This window comes from Podarcis raffonei, chromosome 8 (genome assembly GCF_027172205.1).
Source record: "Podarcis raffonei isolate rPodRaf1 chromosome 8, rPodRaf1.pri, whole genome shotgun sequence".
NCBI lineage: Eukaryota > Metazoa > Chordata > Lepidosauria > Squamata > Lacertidae > Podarcis > Podarcis raffonei.
Window position 1 is genome coordinate 46,672,840 of NC_070609.1, and position 21,943 is coordinate 46,694,782.

Here is a 21,943-nt window from a genome sequence, read left to right on the forward strand (position 1 = left end):
AGGCTTTTGCAGTTTGGCCTTTGGTTCCAATGCTTGAGAACACCAGAAAAGACAACTGTGCAGCTTTCCAAAGTTGCTAGACTTTGGCAACCAAAAAACACTACATTACTTACAGCTTTCTTCCTTTGAGAAACTAGGAGCATTCACTTGCAGAGTTTCCTTAAGTACTATCCGAGTAGAGGTGGGAAATCAACTTCTGTTTGGATCCAAGCACTCTTTTGCACAACTGGAAAGTGGTATGTTACTGGCTTTTGCTCATTTGCAGCAGTTCTAACATTCATTTTATGAAAATGAAGAAACAAACAAAAAAAAAACCCCAGTAGCCACTTGTACACATTATTGATATACAAAGTGAATTATCTGCATAAATGACAAAAACATTTAACAGAAAGAGGCAGTTGTGTACTGAAGTTGTGTACTGAAGGCTTGGATTGGAACCGCATACCATCACAAAACACTTGCTTGCCCAACATACTTGTTTCCAATATGTTATGCCTTATCTCTAGGCAGCCAAAATCAGCTCTAGACTGGCCAGCCAATCATAAGGCTGGTTCTATGCCTTTTGCACATGTGGCAAGGAGATTGAGACAGTGGTAAAGTTCCCTGTGCTAGAACCCAGCATGAACTCAACCATCCCAACATGCCATGCACTTATGCATGGCATAAAATGTGCAGCTGCCTAACAGTATAATAAAGCTGCATGCCACGAGGACAGGATGCAAGTCACATCTGCTAGAGTGGCCACAGTTTTCTTTAACATACATCTGGCAAATCATATGCCAGCAGAACCACACCAAATTGCCCCAACCACAACTCGTCAATTTAAGATACAGGCAACTGTGGATGTAACTGAGGTTCTGAAATTATAAAAATGTAAAAAAAAGGAAAGGAAAACAACAACACATAACTGGCACAAGTAAACATGCTTTTAAGTTAATGCAAGTAAATACTCTTAGCTTTCTAGATAGTGTTAGACAGACTTACAAAAACAAAGAGACGGCCTCTTGATGTAACACAGGGTTTGCAATTACATCCAGTACTGTGTTAGTGGTCAATTCATTCTGTATATTTAACAATATATATATGTATGTATATATAAATATTAGGGATGTTCTATTCAGAAACAAGATTCAGCATAACACACAAATCCTTATCAATAAAAAGTAAACTCTGCATAATTCATACGGTGGTTTTTTCCCTTCTGTGTGTTGATTACAAAGATGTTTAGTACTATAATGCAAGGTAGTGTTTCTTTTTCAAATATATTGTACAGAAACTCAAAAGTGCCATTTCAGTTAACTGTGGGAGTCTTTCATAGCTCAAGCTGGCCATGGGTAATTATTTGAGTAGCAATGAGGGACAATTGTAAGATTCCTTTCCACATTTAAAAGGCTACACTAAAGGGCTATAATGAAGTCATTAGTTTCTATGCTTTAACAATGTAAACCTACAAACACTAGTAATTTACTGAGAAGTGGAACAAAAATTTTGGGAGCCTATAAGAAAATTATTACAGGTTTCACAAACCTTGAGGCAGGACTGAGTTTTCAGCTACTAAAAGAAAGATTTGTATTTCATAACACATTTCATCATGGGAAAGTGATATGTCACTCATTGCTCTTAACAGGCCATGTGATTGGCATTTAGAAAAGGGAAGAAAACCCAAGGCAGAAGCTATGAGAAAACAGGATTCAAAATTATACATTACTATAAAAAGTTACTGAGTTATTCAAAGTAAAGTCAAACAAACAAAGACTGTTTGTACTACAGTGCACAAGAGGTTCAAGCACCTTCCAAAAGACATCAGTCACTGTGCCAGGCACTTGGTCTAATCAAGCTTCTCCCTGTGTCAGCTGTGACAAAAAGGGCACCCACCACATTTCATGTAGCTTCTTGTTAAAACAAAAAAACAAAAATGCAATTTATAACAAGAAAAATTCCCATGATACTCAGCATATAAGCTTTGGACACTTTCCAATTGTAAAGGCTTTTGTTTTTAAAACATGATTATCTGATCTCTATTCAACACAGGATGTATTAATACTGCTTTTCTCCAGTCTGTCCAACATACTTTTCACTTCTGAGCCAGATCTTGCACTTATTTTAAATGCAGCATCTTACACTCTCTTCATCTAACCATCACTCTACTACACCAGATTCTCTCCAAGTATAAATATGTTTTGAATGGCCAACTCTGGTATACTTGGAAAAGGGGACTTCATTCATCCTTAGTGCCAGCAGCCACTGGTGGCTTTTCAACAGGAATCCCGCATCTCACTTCTCTGTGCTCTTCCCTAGGAATTGCAGCTGCACCTTGTTTGCCACCCAAATCAAGAGAATTGCCCTATTTATATTCTAAAATGGTTATCTTAAAACAGAGGAATTTTATATGCAAATCTTCCTGAATGTGCACTTGATACTGGGACAAGCCAATGAAGGTTAAATTTCATTTCCCCCTGCCCCAAGAAAAACTTATAGCATCTGCCATAGCAGAGAACTCCTGGTCTTATCAGATCAATGTACATAGTTATTTGGTCATTTACATATGCAGGTTCAAGCATTAATCAAGCTTCGTTCTCTGTCGGAGAGGAGTTGGTCGTTACCATAGAGTCTGGTTTGCGAGTCATTCTATCCAGTTCTTCTTGGACATTCGTCAAAACTGTTTTTTGCCCTAAAGAAAACTTGAGGTTACTATTTCAGCCAAAGCACTCAAATAATAAAACAGTTGCAAACATCCTTTCTATGTTGTCATGGAAGATTCTAGAATCACAACAATAAGCAGAAACCAAGGTGTGGATAATGTAGACTGGGAACGGCTTAATTCTCTGTGAGACACAACTCTAGGTTCATTTATTTATTAAAATATTTGGCTGTGACATTAGCCAACTATCCATGGATTTCAGTGTGGTCTATGCAGAGTAAGTTAATATGAAAAAATATTAATGCTTTTAGAAGCATAGAAAACTTCCTTATACTGAACAATCTGAGTATTGTCTACACTGACTCGCAGCAGCCCTTCAAGCTTTCAGACAAGTGACATTCCCAGGCCTACCTGAAGATGCTACAGATTGAACATAGGATCTTCTGCATGCAAAGCAGATGTTCTACCACTGAGCTAGGGCCCCTCCAGTGCTGCATTAGGCTCCAGACAGTACCTGATTTTTTGGCTGTGGTCTGCACTCCTCCGGCACCAGGACTCCCGGGAGAGCCAGTCTTTTTACTCAAGAGACTGTTGAAGAAGCTGGCTAGCACACCTTCACTTGCAGCATTATCTAATTAAAAGGAGGTGAGAAAAGTTTGAAACACACAGGACTGTGGCAGATTAACAATCCTTTATGTTCAAAATATATGAAAGGCATAAAATGATGCGTGGGAGAGAAACGAATGTTACAAAGAATGTAATTCCTAACTGGCATATCAACCCATTCCCTTTTCAAAGAGGTCTATACAAAAAATTAAACATATTTAAATACAGTGGTACCTCAGGTTACAGACACTTCAGGTTATAGACTCTGCTAACCCAGAAATAGTACCTTGGGTTAAGAACTTTGCTTCAGGATGAGAACAGAAATCGCGCCGCGGCAGCAGCGGGAGGCCCCATTAATCATCAGGTTAAGAACAGACCTCCAGAATGAATTAAGTTCTTAACCCGAAGTACCACTGTATATTGTCTTATATTTTATTCCTGCTTCCCAATTTACTGGCTCTTCTAGCAAAACTGGTCATCACTTCCATTCAGAAATAAAACTGTCTTCCTTGTTGGGTCCTAAATTGTGGCAAGAATATATCTATTAAATCCCATTACTTCAATAGTCAACAAAATCTGAATTTTTCTGCTATAATTTATTGTTATTATAGCAGATTATTATAGTTATATTATTAAACTATGGATACAAGTATCGTTCATAATTCTCTCTATCCCTGATAACTTAAAAAACATTTTTAAGCCCCAACAGCTGCCCACTGAGTATGCCACATGAATATTTGATTTTATCACTAAATTAGTATCTTCCTTTCATCTAACAAGCTCAGTGTTCCAAGAAAAGATTACAAACAAAATAGGTTGTTTAAGTTGCAGTGCATACTTTTAATTGTTGGATCTGGCTTCTTAACAGATGCTATTGGCGAGGCACTGGGGACAGTGACAGGGCCTGCCCTGCCCTGGGGTCTCGGTGATCCGGAAGGCCCTCGTGCAGGAGATTCCTGGACAATCACAAATTGCAACAATGCAATTAACAATAAAGGAAAAAAGGAAAACAATGCAACTGCTAAAGTGTACGCCAGCACTTCTTTGCTCAGAGATTCCCAAATTACACCAGTGAACTTCTCCGGATTAAAGAGAATTGATGAAGCAACAGCAATTTACATTTTCTCCCCCCAAAAAAGTAGCAGCTCTCTGCAATTTAAAAGTAAAATTTCAATTGCAAATCTAACTGCATAAATTACTTTATGTTTGGGTTTAGTGAAATATAAGGAAAACTGCTATCAGTTAAATTTTAGAGCTTCCACTATTTTTGAGTGATACTGGCTGCGTTCAGACATAACATTAATCCACAGAGTGTGGTTTGTTTAAAATATGACTAGTTTACCTATGCATGCAGTTTGAGCACTTCCACTCTGCTCCTCCCTTCCTCTGCTTCCTGATCATGACTAGTTTGGAGAGAAATAAACCACCAGCACTGCCTCACACATAACACTAAGCCTGCTGTTTCATACTTTGCTTCCCCACTCAACTAAGGGTGAAGTGGGAGAGCTTTAACTGCACATACCAATACACTGCTCATGCACAGTTAAACAAAGCATTCTTAAAATGAACTATACTCCAGAGCTTACTGTTACATCCCAATGCAGCATACTAAGTTCTCAGAATGGGTTCCCCCTGCAGTGTGTTTTCTTTCTTTCTTTTCTCTTTTTAAATGTTCAACCTCTTTACACATACACAGCAGACGTTGTTCTCCTCCCACTTTATTTAGTAGCTTGTGCTTCCCTAGTCAATTGCCCATATATCATTTTGAGAACTCTGGAGTTTGCTGTAGAAATTGCATGTTTTCAATGATACCCCATTTATCACTGTAAAAAGTTAGTCGATTTCAAGTATCAATTTTTGGGTATATCTCAGGCACAGATTTGTAAATACATTCAACTGCCACATACTGTCACATAGTGTAACAAACAAACACCTTCAGTTGCTTGGGATACTTTTTAAAATGTTATGCATAAACTGCATGCAATATTCCAAAAAGATACTAAGCAAGCATTGCAGTAAGGTTTGATAATTTCAATCATTCAGGCTATGGGGCTCAGGCTTACATTTTAAACTACAAATTAAAGGGTAAAGGTAAAGGCACCCCTGACCGTCGTTAGGTCCAGTTGCGGACGACTCTGGGGTTGTGGTGCTCATCTCGATTTATTGGCCGAGGGAGCCAGCATACAGCTTCTGGGTCATGACTAAGCCGCTTCTGGTGAACCAGAGCAGCACACGAAAATGCCGTTTACCTTCCCGCCGGAGCGGTTCCTATTTATCTACTTGCACTTTGACGTGCTTTCGAACTGCTAGGTTGGCAGGAGCAGGGACTGAGCAACGGGAGCTCACCCTGTCGTGGGGATTTGAACTGCCAACCTTTCGATCGGCAAGCCGTAGGCACTGTGGTTTAGACCACAGCGCCACCTGCGTTACATTTTAAACTACAAATGACTTTCCTACAAACACATACTTACAGAAGCTCTTGTAGGTGTGGCTGGCTGCTTGGCAAGGTGAGACTGAAAAAGAACAAAGAGCTCTTAAATATACTGGGGAAAATGTCCCAAAACTTAAAAACATGTGGCAATGATGCTATCTTGCGAACTTGAGCTTAACCTTACTCAGTGTGACTCTGACACTTTTACAAAGTTATTCCCAAATGATATCACTGGAGGGCACCAGAATTAAACAGGAAAAGAGGTAGGATTCTGCAGTACAGTTGCATTACATAATAAGTGGGGCTTAAGTTCCAAGAGTCATGTTTATGCAAAAATGAAACTGTTGATATATGCTTCTCAAGATGCTATGGAATTCCTCATGCTGTTGTTAAATGCTTCATGTGATAAAGTTGGGTCGTATCTTATACACATTTAACATGCAAATTCAGCTCAGCTGCAGTCCATTTCAGCCTTTTTCTTCTGCCAGCATCTCCCTCTGCCTCCCTCCTCCTCTCTTCTGCTGGCTTCTACCAGTCACTTGCATGGAGGAGTCAGGGGAGGCAGTGGAGACATGGGAGAGGCCTCCCCAAGGGATTTCCTCCCCACTTGCCAGCAAAGGAAAAGTAATTTTGGCTATATGTTATTTTCTTACCTGCTGCTTCATGAGAAACACTTGTTCATCTTCCGCTGCAAGTTCTTTGTCATGAACTAACTGATGAGAAGAGGAATAAAACACAGAAAACTTCATTATAAACAAAAAATGGCTGCACAAATTATAAGGGGGGGCATTACCATGAAAAGTTGTATATATAGTAAATTATCCCTTCAGTGTCCTAATAATCTGGAATAATTCCTACTCTCTGCTGTCTGACACAAGTTATGTAGTAGGTGTGTGTGTGTGTGTGTGTGTGTGTGTGTGTGTGTGTGTGTTTACATGCATGCAACTCCAGTGAGGGAATCCTGCAGCAGGCACAGCCGGAGAGATTATCTTCCTAGCAGCAAAAATTTAGTACCACAGCTGCTATGCCAACATTCCCACACTTAGAGCCCCCTCAATGTTTTGTGACTCCAGTTCCCATCAGCCGCAGCCGACATGGTCAATGGTCAGTTGGTGGGAGCTTTAGTATGAAAGATCTAGAAAGCACCATGTTGGGAAGGCTGTACTAGCCATGGAAGCTACAGGAAGACAGGGAGCATGTGGAAGCTTCTGGCCACAACAACTCCTTGCACTTCTTTCTGACTCCTTTCTTGCTTGGTTGGTTTCAGAAGGGGGGGCAAGAAGTACCCCAATTAGTATTCCATTCTTGTTGAATTAGTACCCCAAATTCATTAAGTCCTTAAACACATAGCAGCAGTAGTAGGCTGTTTGTTGGTTAAAGAGAGGATTTCCAACTTGGAGGGCTTGAAGACAGATTCAGTTTAGAAGTGTCCTCCACCCCAAGTTCCCCCCAAAATACAAGACACCTTATCCATAGACTCAATAGGAATTTAACAGATATGCTGTGTAGATGTCAAGAATTTTTCAGAACAAAAACTTTTATATGCAAAGTCACAAATATATATATATATATATAGTCTGTGACCTGGCATCCTCTTGTGCATCATTATTTTTTAAATGTATATCGATAACATTCCCTAGGCAGTTTACAAAATTTAAAAGGCAGGGTGGTATTCAACTAACTCATCCTCAGAGCAGACCCCCTGCAAACTGTAGACTTGGAAGTCAATTAATTTAAATGAAGCTACTCCAAGTATGAACAACATATTTTAAAATATGTTGGTTTAAACATCAAGATTAATAAAAATCCAGGACCAGCTGTTCTGCCAACAACTCCATGGGAAATTATGATTTAGACAGAGCTGATCTACTGGAAGAGGTTGAGCCTATGCATTGGGGGGGGGGGGTTCAGACTACAGGTCACATACTAAATTCCCTATCATCCTGATTCAATTTCACATATTGTAACACAACCCCAAATACACTGCATACATACACCAAATACACAGCAAGCAGTCTACAGCTAAAGCTTGCACCAGGATATTTAGAACTACATTAATCAATTTTCTTCTACTCATAGTACATTGGATCCAAGCCACCATTCTTTTGTCTCTTCCCATATGGAAATGCAATGTACTATATTTTGTCAGGGATTGAGAGCTGTGTTTTGTTTGCTTTTGAAACCTTTTGCATTAGTCCAATCAGACTTCAGTACACCTGCCTCACTGCAGTCCCCAAAGGGTTATAAATGTAAAAGGAATACTGTAGGCTAGGCAAAAAAATGAGGGTGGCGGTTTATAAAGTCAAATTATTGGCTTAGCATTCTTACCATGGCTCAGGATACTGAATTCACTGTAGTGGTTACTTACAGCCCTGCACACTCAATAAAGTAATGTATAATTCAATGGTGCTTACCTTTCTTACAGGAGGTTTTACAATGAAGTCTTCATATGGATCTTCTGGTTTCACTGTTGTGAAGTTTTCATGTAGAATTGAAATTTTCTTTTCATTGTCCCAGCCAGCAGGTCTAGCAAGAGAAAGGATTCATGTCAGCACATCAGCACATCCTTTTTTTCAGAAGTACAGCATAATGGTGACTGGCACAGGTACATTTTGAAAATATTTGTTTAGCTTGCCTTTTCGCGTTTGAGAAAAATACAGAAAAGTGTTATTACACTGTTGTACATTAAACGGGACATTCTTCATTCTCCCACAAAGCAAAACTGTCCTCAATGAAGTAAGAAGTATGATGCTAATTCACGTTACTGTGAAATGCATGAAACCAAAAGAGACCAATTCCCTGGATCACCTTACAGTCAACTGCAAGCACTACAGCACATCTGGGTGCACTGGCAAGCACACACACAGCAGGAAGATGGAGCCAATCCTGGCTCTAAGTGTACCTGCTTTGATCACATTTATACTTTTAAAACTGTGCAGTGTGAAGTGACCTTACAGCTGAAGAACTGCACCTATGCCTAGAAGGCAAGGATGAATTTGGTGCAACCTGCCACAAAACCATCACCCCTTTCCTTATGATCATTTGTAATCAGATAAGCCCTCAACTCCTTGGGGAGGAAGGAGACAGAAATATAACACACAAATGAACGTATGGTTTGTGTTGGCATTGGCCTTTATATTGGCCAAATATCCCAAAGAGAATGTTATGTGGAGTCATATTAACTTAATTTTTCCAGAGCAGCACTACTATCCTTGCATGACACACCTGTGGCAAAAGACATTCAGGGATGGAGAAGCACCAGAGCAGCTTATTCCACTTCATGGTGGCAATGGGAAGGGGAGATACTTGTCTCCTTGCAGAAAGAACAGCAACTCCACATCAGATAATATAACCTGGTGCTTCAGAAAAGCAGTTCTAAAGTTCAGGCAGTAAGTATGCAATCTTGAGTGTTCTTATTGGAAAGGAACTTCCATTAAATCAATGTAGACTGACTTCTGGCTAGCATGATTAAGAGTTGTATATATATTGTGCTATCTTATTTATGTTTAATCTACTACAGTGTCTCCTTTTCATCCATCAGCCCCCCCCCATCTTATTCTCAAATTAAAGGGGATTTTCAAGTCTTAGTGTAAATGTACAAGAAATTGCTCTTCAACTTACATGAAAACTGCATCCTTTTCTACCACTAAGGCAGGTGTGATAAAATGAAAGCCATATGTTTTATGTACAATGTACTTATATAACAAATCAAGATTCTTTTCCTCTTTAACTGATGAATAGATCAAGGCTGCACCATCTATTAATTTGCATTAAGGAAAACTTTGAAAATGTTATTAAGATCAATTGAAATTAATCTGCTAAATTTGCATTTTATGTTTTTTAAACAGAGCAAAGTTTCCAGAAATGAAATACGTGAAATACTGTAATGGGATGGGCCCTATGTGCAATTCCTTAACATGAAATGGGCTGTACATTTCAGTGTCTAATGAAATACAAAGGGAACAGAGAGCTTGAAAGTAAAAAAATTAAGGTGGCAACATGACTAAATGCAATTTGCTAGGTTTAAACAGAAAGTGTCATTCCTAAGCGATCCACATTATTTACTAATATATGTATATATCATATAATACGTGTATTAATTCCTACTTATAATTAACTAATTGTACTTGCAGCACAATTCTATGCATGTCTACTCAAAACCAAGACCCACCATGATCAATGTAAATATGTAAAAATGGAGCAAGCATGGACATAGTGGGATTTAATTCTGAATCAACATGCAGAGGACTGCACTGTTAGTTGTACATTTAAAAAAAAAATCTAAGATTGAGCAAATTGATCTATCCTTAAAGGCTGCCAGGCTACTACTGAAAAATAAAGTGTGGAGATAAAATGTTCGTCTTTAGGTATGCAGTACAAAAAATGAAATATACAGGAAACAAATGGTTTTTTCTTTCAATAATGGGAAAGAAATAGCAGACTCAGACCATACATTTGGGTTGAGATGATGGCATACTGAGCTTTATGTAAAGTGACAATGCTCAATATGGCACTGTTTTTTATTCCACTACTTATGCTCAAGTAAGAAAAAGATACATTGTAAGCAGAATCTACGAATGTGTGACTGAATGAAGTCAAAATGTTCTTCTCTGTAGTCAAGTTCCTTTTCTAATACACTCATTGCATCACACTGAAAAAGAAACACAAAGAAAAGTCTTAAGAATTCTAAAAGCCTGAAGTGAAAAATGTGTGCAGACAATACACACTTTTGCATAAATTAGTGTTCAAAGCAAGCTTGGTTTGGTGTCATTAAGCAAAATACTTCAAAAGCCATCAGATATTGTATACCATCAAGTTTGGACAGACAAAATATCTTTTATTAAAATATCACAAAAGCACACATTTAAACTTTATAGACATCACATACTTTAAGACACCTTACTCCTCACCTTTGAAACAAATTCAGAAAGGTATTTTAATTTGCATATTCATGCTTCAGAAGATAAAAGTTTACAACTATTGATCACACTTTAAAGTTTGGGGCTTTTCTGTGGTGTGTGTATAAGATTAGAAACTGATCTTCCATTCTCTGAATTTAACTGACAGATATTTTACAGATTTGAAAATATGGATAATAACTAATAGAACAGAGAATCCTGAAGAAAGAAATGGACTGCACTCAATGCTCTTCCCAGACATACTAAAAATCCAAATGTTTTTACATAAACACACAAATACTGACAATTACACTCTTTTAAATGGGCAGTGACAAACACTCACAATGTATATCAGGATCACAAGAAACGCAAGAGGGCAATAAAACATATCATTAGCAATAACCAAAATACTTTCCAAGAATTGCCAGTAAACGAGAGCTCAAACTTACCTTTGTACAAACTACTATCACAGGGATGCCGAGGTTGTGAGTCAGAACATTATCTCCAAGTGGTAGAATTACATTTTCATCATCTTGTCCTGATGGGCCTCTTCTCTGCGGTGACCCCTGATACCCATCTTCAGGTTCTACATATTCCTGAAAAGCCTTCACAACTATGATAAAAAAGAATAGTTTTACATGTAGTTATAAAATACTTTGGGTGAGACACAGCACTGGGTGAGGGTCATTTCTCCTTCCTGCCCCTTCCACTTTGGAGGGTCCCTCAACCTTTCGGAACCTATCTGGTGGGCACACAGAGCCTGGAGACGAGGGGAGAGAAGAGGGAATTCTCTTTTCTGCCAAGCACCACCTGATAATCACTCTTCAAAGTTATGCAAAGGGAAATATGTTTTGAGGTTAACCAAAATGTGGAGGTTCAGTAAAACTATATTGTATTTTAAGCTACCCTTCATCCTTTTGGATACCAGGGAAGTTTGCAAAATAATCAAACAAAAATACAGAAGAGTTACTAAAAGATTAAAATGTCTAAAAGAAATTACACTCATAAACAAAATCAATACAGGAGAAGCAGCATATCAATTGTGAGATTCCAAACAATGTTTACCTCTCAGAGGAGAAGATGAGTCCTCCATTGACCAGCTAACTGATCAGGAAGGATTAGTTAACAACATGCAAAAAAACCGAGATCCTGGTCTATGGTTCCCAAAGAAGCCAAGGTGCTTTTAAAAAGGTCTGAAGTTAGCATACAAATCCAGACTTGTTTGGGAGAAACAAACCAGGATTCCTCCCAGGTTCCCACATCACAACAGGCTAGCAGTTCCTGGTTAGTTTTACCCACCTGCACAAAGGGTGGGGGAAGTGAACCAGCTGGATGCACCAGCATGCTGATCACTCACAGTAAGCCAGGATAAGCCAGGAATCCTGGCTTATTGTGAAATGCAAATGCAGCCTTTAACTTGCAAGTTTTCTTTTTAGCATAAAGCAACACTCTCTCCCTGCATAAATTATTTGTCATTACTGTAATGTGTTTTAATTCAGCATTCAGAGACCATTTGTGTACATCTTGGTTTGAAACTTCAACACTGCACCATTTCAGGAAAAAATTAACAGAGACTTTGAAATGGTATTCCATTAAACATGTTATCACTAATTAGTAGATGAGCCTTGGCAACTCATCCAACAGGCCCCACAAGCAGAAGTGAGGCAGGCACGCGCTGGAATGCCTTGTGACACTGACACTGCTGCTGCTCTCCTTCCTGAACCCACAGGGGAGGCAAACAGAGCAAGTAACAGTTAAAATCGTGGGCAAGGGTTAAGCACAGCTACTTCTCTTGGAGCAACATTTGCATTCCGCTGCTGTGGAAAACCAGGGAAGCCTGGTAGTGTGGACTGGAAGGGAGGGAGGCCTCTCAGATAAGAATTGTCCACTGGCAGCAGAGATGCATGTTAGAAATAAGGTGAGTGTCCGAGTCAAGGAAGGGCTGCAGCAATAGGATCCTTAGGCTGCCCTTAGTTGCTGCTTTAGGTACAATGATCCTTCTGTGGGGGAAAAGCACAGAATCAGCAATGCTCTTCCCTCTGCATTTTTCAGCAGTTTACTTGGCAGCTTCCATTTCAGCAAAGGAATGAACACCACAAAAACTGCATGAAATGTGATAATGGGGAGACACAGAAATGGCAATTTATTTTGCTGAAGCTCAGAAGCAGGCATTGACTTTGGTCACAATAGGCATCATTGGCACATGACTTGCCTCATGAGACAGATATGGAGTGACGTAATCCCCAATACAAAATGTACTTCTTGGTAGGAAGAAAGGGATTATTTTACCCACTGAATTTGGTAGGATCGTCTTGGTTTAAAAAACTGCACAATACAGCTTTGACAGCCACCTTTTACATTGTCCCACTAGTTTAAAATGAGTGCACCGTTAATGTGCAAGTCTGCAAAAGCATTGGGAAATTCTTGTCAGATTGCATTTCTTTACAAAGAAGCAAAGTGTCAGAAAACTTTGGGACAGACAATGAGAAACCATTTATTTCAATCAAACTTGCTATACTATGAATGAACTATATTTTCAGGAACATTACGGCATGGTGAAGAGAGGTTCTCCAAGTTCCAGTAATAAGTCCAACCCTGTGCAGTGGAAAAACATTCCGGCACTGTACCCCTTATCAAGGGAATGTGCAATTAGATACCACTGTCTCCTAACCTGAACTATCATCTATTTAAATGACATTTCTATTGTGCACAAATTCTGCATAGGTATTTTCATGAGCACACTTTCCACCTCATTGCATTAATATATAAATACAGATTCAAGTTTTTAATATAGCATACCTGAGGGCTCACACAATGAAGAATACTAAGTTGCAACTGTGGTTCTCCTTACAGTCTTTTTATGAACTTGGGGTATTATAACCTTGAAATTGATGCTATCAGTGACAGGAAAGCCAATACTACAGGGTGTTTATTGGTTTCACAGTTGACTATCTTTAAATTATGCCTGTTTCTGGAATTCAGCAAACTGCCACTATGCAGAAATGTTCCATACCTCACTCTGACTGTCCTCAAAACTTACGGGACTCCTGCATGCATTAACTGATGACCCATGATTACTCACATGTAAAAACCTCAAGTCATATTCTCATAACTGCACTTCTCCCACCTCACAGGGGGTCTACCTTTGTTGACCAAGCATGACTGAAGCTGTACAACCTGAATATGTTTTAGTAGGGCTTGCACAGATAGACCATCAAAGTCTTCTAGATGTGGAGATACTTTAAGAACCAGACAAGTTCTATTATTTGCTATCAATCCCCCCCCATGTATGTGTGCATATGTGCACATTGCTCTGAATTTAATAGTCATTATTACTTACTAGTTTATTGCTCTTAGGTACTCTCTTAAATTTTGCAATGGATTTTATTATTATTGTAAGCTGTTCTGATAGCCAGTTTTGGCTGGAAAATGGAGTAAAATAAAAAACAATCTCCATGCTAACCAACCTTCTTGCCAGAGATTTCTAAAAAATATTTAGCAACATAAGCTCTTGATGATGTTAGCAAGTAATGAAGTCAGTTTCTTAAGCAGCCTTCAGTGTGTCTTGCTCCCCAAATATATGTTTTATCTATATTATTCCAAAGTCTCCACACCTTGCTCTGCAAGGATATGGAAAAGAAACTGTATTTGATTTGTTTACAAATCTCAGAGTTTTCACAATTCCAAACTCTGTAGAGTGATACCTCAGGTTACAGACGCTTCAGGTTACAGACTCCGTTAACCCAGAAATAGTACCTTGGGTTAAGAACTTTGCTTCAGGATGAGAACAGAAATCGCATGGCGGCGGCGTGGCAGCAGTGGGAGGCTGCATTAGCTAAAGTGGTACCTCAGGTTAAGAACAGTTTCAGGTTAAGAACGGACCTCCGGAATGAATTAAGTTCTTAACCCAAGGTACCACTGTAATAGGAATGACATTTTACAAGTCACTTGTGCATTAAACAAGTCCAGAACATATGCCCACAGCCACAATTCTCACCAAACTATCTATATTGTTTCAATTCATCTGCCAATTCCAAACTCTGTACTAGGAATGAGATTTTACAAATCACTTGTGCATCAAACAAGTCCAGAACATATGCCCACAGCCACAATGCTCACCGAACTATCTATATCGTTTCAATTCATGCGCAAAGCCTAGCTGAAAGAAAGACTCCCAAACATGAACTGCTGCCAGGGAGAATAAAGACAATGCTAGGCTACATGACCACTGGTGGGTTACAATAAGGCAACTGCATATGAATTTAAAAGCAATCATCCCCGAAAGTTGTAGGGATACAAAATAAACTTTCAGTCTCGCATTACTTACATTGCTGTTCCATATCTCTCATCTCTTCAGGGGGGATTTTCAGCTTATCAATATGTTCACGCAATACACTTGCCCATTTCTGTAAGGATTCCATAACAGTCCATGGTCTAGACATATCTGCCACAAAAATGACAAGGGTCTCTTGCAGCGATTCTGCCGAAACAGCGAATTTCAAGAGCCCTTTATGGTACAAGTCCCCATCAAGAATCCACACGTTACAACGGGTCTGATCTGAAAGGAAGGAGAGATGTTCTCATTAAGAAATCATTTTCCACAGTTATTAGTATTAGCATCACCACCTATATACTTGGCATTTTACAAAGAATGAGAAGACAAATCCTTAATCCCACAGGGACACCTATCTCAAATTTGACACAAGTGAGACAAAAAAGGAAGGAACTGGAACCAGGATCAAGCAAATGATAGCATATGTGTGTATTGCAGTCACACACTTTGGCTTAGCTACAATGGATATTAGGACCAAGGGTTACTCCACAGAAGTGATGGGGAGCCTATGGCCCTTGAGATGCTGCTGGATTACAACTCCCATCATCCTTGATCATTGGCCACACTGGCACTGGCTGATGGGAAGTAGAGTCCAACAACATCTAGAGGCTCATGTGTTCCCCACGACTGTTCCAAAGGCTTCACAGAAAAAGTGGTTTTTTTAAAGGAGGGATTTGAAAATAAAGGAAGGACATGTCTAGGCAGAAAGAGAGGAAGATCAAGGTAATTTCAGGGAGCAGGAAACTTGATGGTGTTGGAGCTGACTGAGAAACAGTCACAAATATGAGTATTCCAAGATATTAAAAGCAGAGAGATAAGAAGTGGATAGCCATGGAGGATTTTCAAGTGAGGACAAAAGTCTTGTGCAGTATCCAGCAGGGGATAAGAAGTGTAGGGATTTAATGAAGGGTATCACATGGCTAGAGCAACAACAGAGGTGAATCATTTTGGGAGCATTTCTCAACATATAAAGAACAAATGGATTAAATTACAGCTGCAATTATTATTCTGGATAGTGGTGCTCACCCTTTGGAATGCCCTTCCATCAGATGTTAAGGAGATGAGTAATTATATAACAGGAAACATCTGAAGGCAGCCCTGTATAGGGAAGCTTTTTAAGATTTAATGTTTTACTATGTTTTTATATATGCTGTAAACCACCTAGAGTGGCTGGGACAACCCAGTCTGAGGGCGGGGTACAAATTAATAATAATAATGATAACAACTATTACTACTATTACATATATTCACATGGGACTAAGCTCTGTTGAACACTGTTGAGACTTCATTCCATGTGAACTTGCATAGTCAGAGGCTTTGAGAAGGCAGTAGAAAAATCAGCTGCCCTTTAGAAGAGGCCAGCCTTCAACTTTAAGCACAAGACATGCAAGTAAGGCAAATACATTACCATCTCTGTCTTCATCATGGATATTTAGGTACAGGTATTCCAGGCCTCTTCCTTTCTTCCCATGCTCTGCTCCTTGGATTTTAGTCATTAGTGTTGTTTTGCCCGAGCCATCATCACCTGCCAATAGGTTTAGAGGGCAGAAAACAAACATCAAGAAGCTCATCTCTTCCAGGAAATGATCAAGCCTCCGAGCTGAGAATTTAGTGGGCGCTGGAGAAACAACTCATTTATTCTGTTATAGGGTAGCAAAACAGCCCTATTACAGGAAAGAGAGACTCTCTTGGATTCAGCATCACAATTCACATTCATAAGCTGAACTTACTCTTTCACTTACTCTACAAAAAGGTCACATTTGCATCTTTAATATTTTGAATGTATCTTCTTAAGGCTATTAACATGCACCACAAGCTCTTTTGTCAATACATTAGATCTAAGATATTTTGTCAGCACAAAAAAGATACAAGATCAACTTTAGCCTATTATTTTATTACTTGCCTCCAAATAGGCTGTGTACTAAATTAAACAGCTCATTTTGTTCTATCAGTTAAATTTGTCTTTAAAAAGTAATCCAGTGTCAGAATTCCCATAAGAATCTCCCACTATTACTCACTGATACTTACCAAAGACAAGAATATTTTTGCCTGTGGGTAATTTAGACCTGGATCGTGTGGCAACTTCACTCAGTATTGAGTGCCTGCATAAAACAAGTTCACTTATTAGTTTGTCTGAGACATAACACAAATCAAATGAAACAAAATAACTGTCAAAGGGCATTTCTGTGCAGGAAAGGTTTATGTACTTCAGGGGTGGAGAACCTCATGCTCAGGGGTCAAATGCAGCCCTCCACAGGCTCCTCTCTCTTGCCCTTGGAACTCTCTCCAGGCCTCCCACTGTCCCCAAGCCACACTGTCACCGGTCCTGTTCAGCACCCTCCTCAAATGCCTTTGCTTGGTTGAAACATGTCCTTGAGCTGTGATAATACCTCTTGCTTGCCAGGATAGAACATGGAGACAGTCAGGGGTTGGATGTGCAAGTGTAGAAACCTCTGGCTTTTGCATGGCTGGAATTTAGCCTCTTGTACAAATGTAAGAACTGTGTCCATTGGTTTACACACTTTTACCTCTGACCTTGCCCTGGCACACAGACTATGGGCCGAAAGAAACCCAGAAGACACCAAACTATCACTCACCAGGATCATCCGCTGACTTCCAAGTCAATTAAGTCAGGAGGAATGAGAAACCTGCTTCAGCCAAAGGGACCAAATCCCTCATGAGCGACCTTCCAGGTGCCATATTCCAGCAGTGGATGGGGCAAGAAGCAAAAGTGGACAGAGTAAGAGATGTAACTTTTACCTTCGTACAGGCTACATTCCAGCCATGCAAAAGTCATAGGTTTCTGTTCACACACAGACACTTCTCCATCTTCCATCCAGGCAAGGAAACAGCATTATCACAGTTCAATAATACATTCCAGCCAGGCAAAAGTACTTGCAGAAGGTATGCTGCAGAGCCAGTGAAGGGTGTGGCCTGGAAGAGGGTAGGGCAGCCAGGAGAGAGTCCTGAGGGCCTAGAGGGGTTGCATGTCCCTTACCAAGTGAGCTTGCTTAGTGCTCCTGCATGTGTACAGAGGGCCAAACAGAAATCCACTGATTTCACAATCCAGCTCCCGCAGCCATCCCTACATAGATACAGTTGTGTAGTACAAAAGGCAGGTGGGTGACATGGCCAGAGGTTTTGGATTATGTTCCCAGATTGTATAAAGGCTCTATGCTGTTGCCAAACTTTTTTTTAATAAAGCAAGCATTAGATATGCATGCTTGTTCAGGAAATGTACAATGTACAAGGAAACTTTATTTAAATCAGTTATGTTATATGATTCTATGTAAGTTGTCTTCACTTAAAATTATGTATTATTTATTTCAATACAATCAGAAAGCTCAATCCATCAGTTTTGGCCTGTAATACAAAACTACCATGACTGGAACACTAAGTGTGATGAGTTATGTGCTGTTTTTGTCTATGCAGCACTGCAATGACACTTGGTTGCAAAGGTGTTTTTGGAAACCTGACCTCTCATGAAATTCTGCTACTCTGAAGACAGCTGATTCACTGCTGATTGCTCAAATGATAGTAGTATATTTTAAGTCCACTAATCTTGTTAGTTTTGCTTAATAAATGAATTTTTAAAAAAGCAAAAAAAAACACAACTTGTTTAGTTTCCAGTTTCACTTTAGTTACTGTGGATGAAATTTCTGGTTTTGTCTGTTTTAAATATACACATATATCTTCAAGAAAAGCAGAACTCACTGATAATGCTGTCTAATTCCACTATGCAGGGAGGGGGCTATGCTACTACCGTCAGATTCTTTATTACTACAACTAATGCTTTCCTTAAATATTGAAACTCAGTAAAAAAAAATATTTCAAAAAAAGAGGGGGGAGAGAAACAGTACTACTGAGCACCACTATTCTGAAGGGAATTTTCAATGTATTCCTAATTGTGATATACTTCTAGCAATATGTCAGCAGACCTGTATCCACCAGAATGCAAACACAGACACTCATGGGTAACAGATGCTCAAATCCCTAGCCACTTAAACCTCATTAACAATGTGCACATTAGCCTTTCCTTTATCCTCACTTTAAATTCTACTGAGTGGCTTTGCTCAAATTCTAGATCTTCTCCTAGAGCACAGAAGTGGAGCTGGAAGAGACATTTTTAGGCCAGACTGCCAGGTTTGGCCAACTTCTACAAAACATGTAGGGTTCCAGTAGCAGCTGAAAAACAAGAGTAAGCATCTGTCCAAATAAATAAGACCATGTCATACTAAATCACTCAGATTGCACATATAAAAACAAAACACAATAGCCCTATTAGTATTTGTTTGTATAGATCTGATATACTCTCTCTTGCTCAGGAGTACATCAAGTTATAATGCTACCTCCTTCACAATAGTAAAATTCCCCCAAGAGATAAATCAGTGGCATTGCTTTCAGATGCTCTCCACTGCAAGAGGCAAAATCAGAACCCATAATGCTTCAGTGGTCACAGAGCATATCTGATACAGCCTCTCTGTATATCACAATGTAACTATTACCACCTATTCCTATAAACTCCCAAGGGAAGTTACATAATATTGTTAAAAATATTGTGCATATGCCAACACCTGAGCATAAACAAGAATAAAGGGAGCTCCCAAGCAGAGCATGAATTTCTGTAGTGCTTGCTGAGGGTCAGTTCTGCAACTTGATCTTGCAGTCCAACAAACATACACATTTATTTATAAAACTATTTATAGACCACACCTCATACAAAATTCCAGAGCAGGTTACAACAAAATATACAAAAGAGCTAAGATACAACCAAAAACAATACAAAATAATCCTAGAAATGAAGACTGGATGCAAAAGGTGCTGCACAAGAATGTGTGAAAAAAATAGTTGATCAATATAGGGTATTTTTTAATATAAATTAAGCTATTTTACAATAGGGCTACAGAATCTTAAATATATTCACATGGAAAAAATGATTTCATAATAATTTAGTTTAGTATTTGCACCTCTCTTTTCTATTAAAATAAAAGTCAAAGCTGCTTACAAGAAAAGATAATGCCATAATTGATTTCTCCAAGTTAAGAGCATTATGTCCAGATCTGGGCACTACACTTTTAAGAAGGATATTGACAAACTAGCATTAAGATGATGACAACCTGGATGGTGAGATGTCTGGAAACCAAGCTCTGTTTAGAATGGTTGAAAAGAATGTTTAGTTTGAAGAAGAGAAGGGGAAGTATAATACCAATCTCCAATTAGCTAAAGAGTTTTCACATTACAGATGGAGCTCTATTGCTCAAGAGAATAGGGCCAGAATCAATGGAGGGAAAATGCAGGGAACAAAGATTTTGTCTAAATGCTAGCGTAATTTTCATATTGGCAATAGACAGTGGAACAAAACTGACTGTCACATGAGGAAGTGGGCTTTCCTAAACTAGGCATATATAAGAAACTGGACAGTCAATGTCAGGGGTGCTGTAGTTGCAAGATCCTGCACTAGGTGGGGAGGGCTCCTAGGTCTCTTCCAACTCTATAATTTAAATAATTTTTATTCTTAATTTGACTGGCACTGCATTTTCAATCTACTCCATCTTCTAAAGCCGCCAAGATTTTATAACCCAGCCTATCAAGCAGGTGTCTGTGGGCAGTTCTGCAGCATTTGAAGAGTCCTTTGTCAGAGTGCTGTAGCTGATTCTACATTAAGCAGGTGTTTGGGCTAGATATCCTCCAAGGTCCCTTTCAAGTCTATAGATCTACAATTGAAGAAAAGAAAGACCAGCACTAGCTACTTCAGAGTTCAGCCTGGCACAATATTCCTGGACAAAAGCTGTCAGGCTAGAACCACACATTGGTTTAGATATTTTTCTCCATTTAAATAGATGGGTCTGAGTGTAGGAATGTTGTTTTTAAATATACCAAGAGAGTAGGCTGGGTGAAAATACAAAGTGCATCCACTGCTCATCTAAACCACCATCACATGAACACTTGAGAAGTCAGCCCTGCTACGGCATGGGTTTCTGCTGCATTCACACTGAAAGTAATCATCAACAAAGCAATCCAGAACCTGTCATTTTATCTCATTAGCTTTTTCAACAACCATGGCTGCCAGCTAGGTCAAGATTAGGGCTGCTGGCACCGCATTTTAAGTGGGCACAAGAGGGTAACGCTGCATTTTTGTTCCTGGGCCTCCATGGGGGACGGGGAGGTCCCTGCTGCATAATCCTTCGATGGAAAGCGGGGGTGGGGTGGGGGACAGAGAAGAGATAATCCTACTTGAAAAGAGATGCTCTGGACCCCAGCGTAGCTTCTTGGCTTCGCTGCCTACAAGGCTCACATCTATGCACCTTTGTAATTGCACAGCGAAAAAGAGACAGGGAGGGAGAAGCAACCCTTCCTACCCCAACCAGTCCTTCTTCCTCAAAGCTCATAACTGCACGAGGCGCCCCTCCCAACACTAGGCAGAGCCGGGCTTGAGCTGTCAAAGAGCCACTGGCGGGATCCTGGGGCCTCCAGGCAGACCCGGCGGAGCCCCGGCAACGGCTGCTCCCGGGAGCACGGAGGCTCCGAGCCCACCGCTGAAGCCCAGTCCCTGGTCAGGACTGTGCAAGGCAGACAGAGCAACCGCTGCCCCTCCCTGGCCAATGCCAGCCCGGCAGCCAGGAGCCGCCAGGAGCCCAGGCCAACCTAGTGCGCTTCCTCACCAAAGGCTCTGCCCTTCGTCCTCCTCGCTGGCGAACTCGGCGGCCACAGGCCCGTCCGGCCCCAGCAGCTTCTTCTCCGCCAGCACCGGCGCCATCTTGCCAACGGCAGCCACCACAAAGAGTGACCTCATCCGCCCAGGCCCCGCCGAGAGGACCCCGCCTTTCCCACGCGCAGCGCCGAGGACCCCGCGCGTCTTGCCCGGTGCCGGGTCGCCGCCACCCACTCAGGGCCCTTTCTCCGCGCCCAGCTCTCGTGGGCACGCTTGGCGCCTCCAGCAGCGGCTTCTCCGTGGGGCCAAGCGGCAGCTTCAAGGCGGCGCTCCTGCCTGACGAAGGGACGGGCGCTTCGTTCTAGTCAGGCAGCGTCCTGGG

General features: G+C 40.3%; 1 protein-coding gene across 2 annotated transcripts; it reads right to left on the reverse strand.

Moving 5' to 3' along the window:
* Positions 1-481: 481 nt before the first annotated feature.
* Positions 482-21,710, reverse strand: DYNC1LI2 (dynein cytoplasmic 1 light intermediate chain 2). 2 transcript variants are annotated; one of them, XM_053399674.1, is made up of 13 exons: positions 21,572-21,710; positions 16,938-17,011; positions 16,318-16,434; positions 14,904-15,134; positions 11,026-11,189; positions 10,236-10,329; positions 9,300-9,435; positions 8,093-8,204; positions 6,332-6,391; positions 5,719-5,760; positions 4,086-4,203; positions 3,156-3,272; positions 482-2,671 (listed from the first exon to the last, which is right to left on the reverse strand). In XM_053399674.1, the coding sequence occupies exons 1-13, from the start codon at positions 21,700-21,702 to the stop codon at positions 2,565-2,567; spliced, it is 1,503 nt and encodes a 500-aa protein (XP_053255649.1). In that variant the 5' UTR covers positions 21,703-21,710; the 3' UTR covers positions 482-2,564. The 2 variants fall into 2 exon arrangements, with proteins under 2 accessions (XP_053255649.1, XP_053255650.1); XM_053399675.1 differs by lacking the exon at positions 21,572-21,710 and having other exon boundaries at positions 16,934-17,012.
* Positions 21,711-21,943: the final 233 nt, after the last annotated feature.

Excerpts from the sequence above, each read along its gene's own strand:
- DYNC1LI2 (XM_053399674.1), bottom strand. The coding sequence starts at position 21,702 with ATGAGGTCACTCTTTGTGGTGGCTGCCGTTGGCAAGATGGCGCCGGTG. Across the intron at positions 9,436-10,235 it reads TCGTAGATTCTGCTTACAAT|ATGGTGCAGCCTTGATCTAT; the intron begins GTATCTTTTTCT and ends GCAAATTAATAG. Across the intron at positions 5,761-6,331 it reads TGTTTCTCATGAAGCAGCAG|TCTCACCTTGCCAAGCAGCC; the intron begins GTAAGAAAATAA and ends GTTCTTTTTCAG.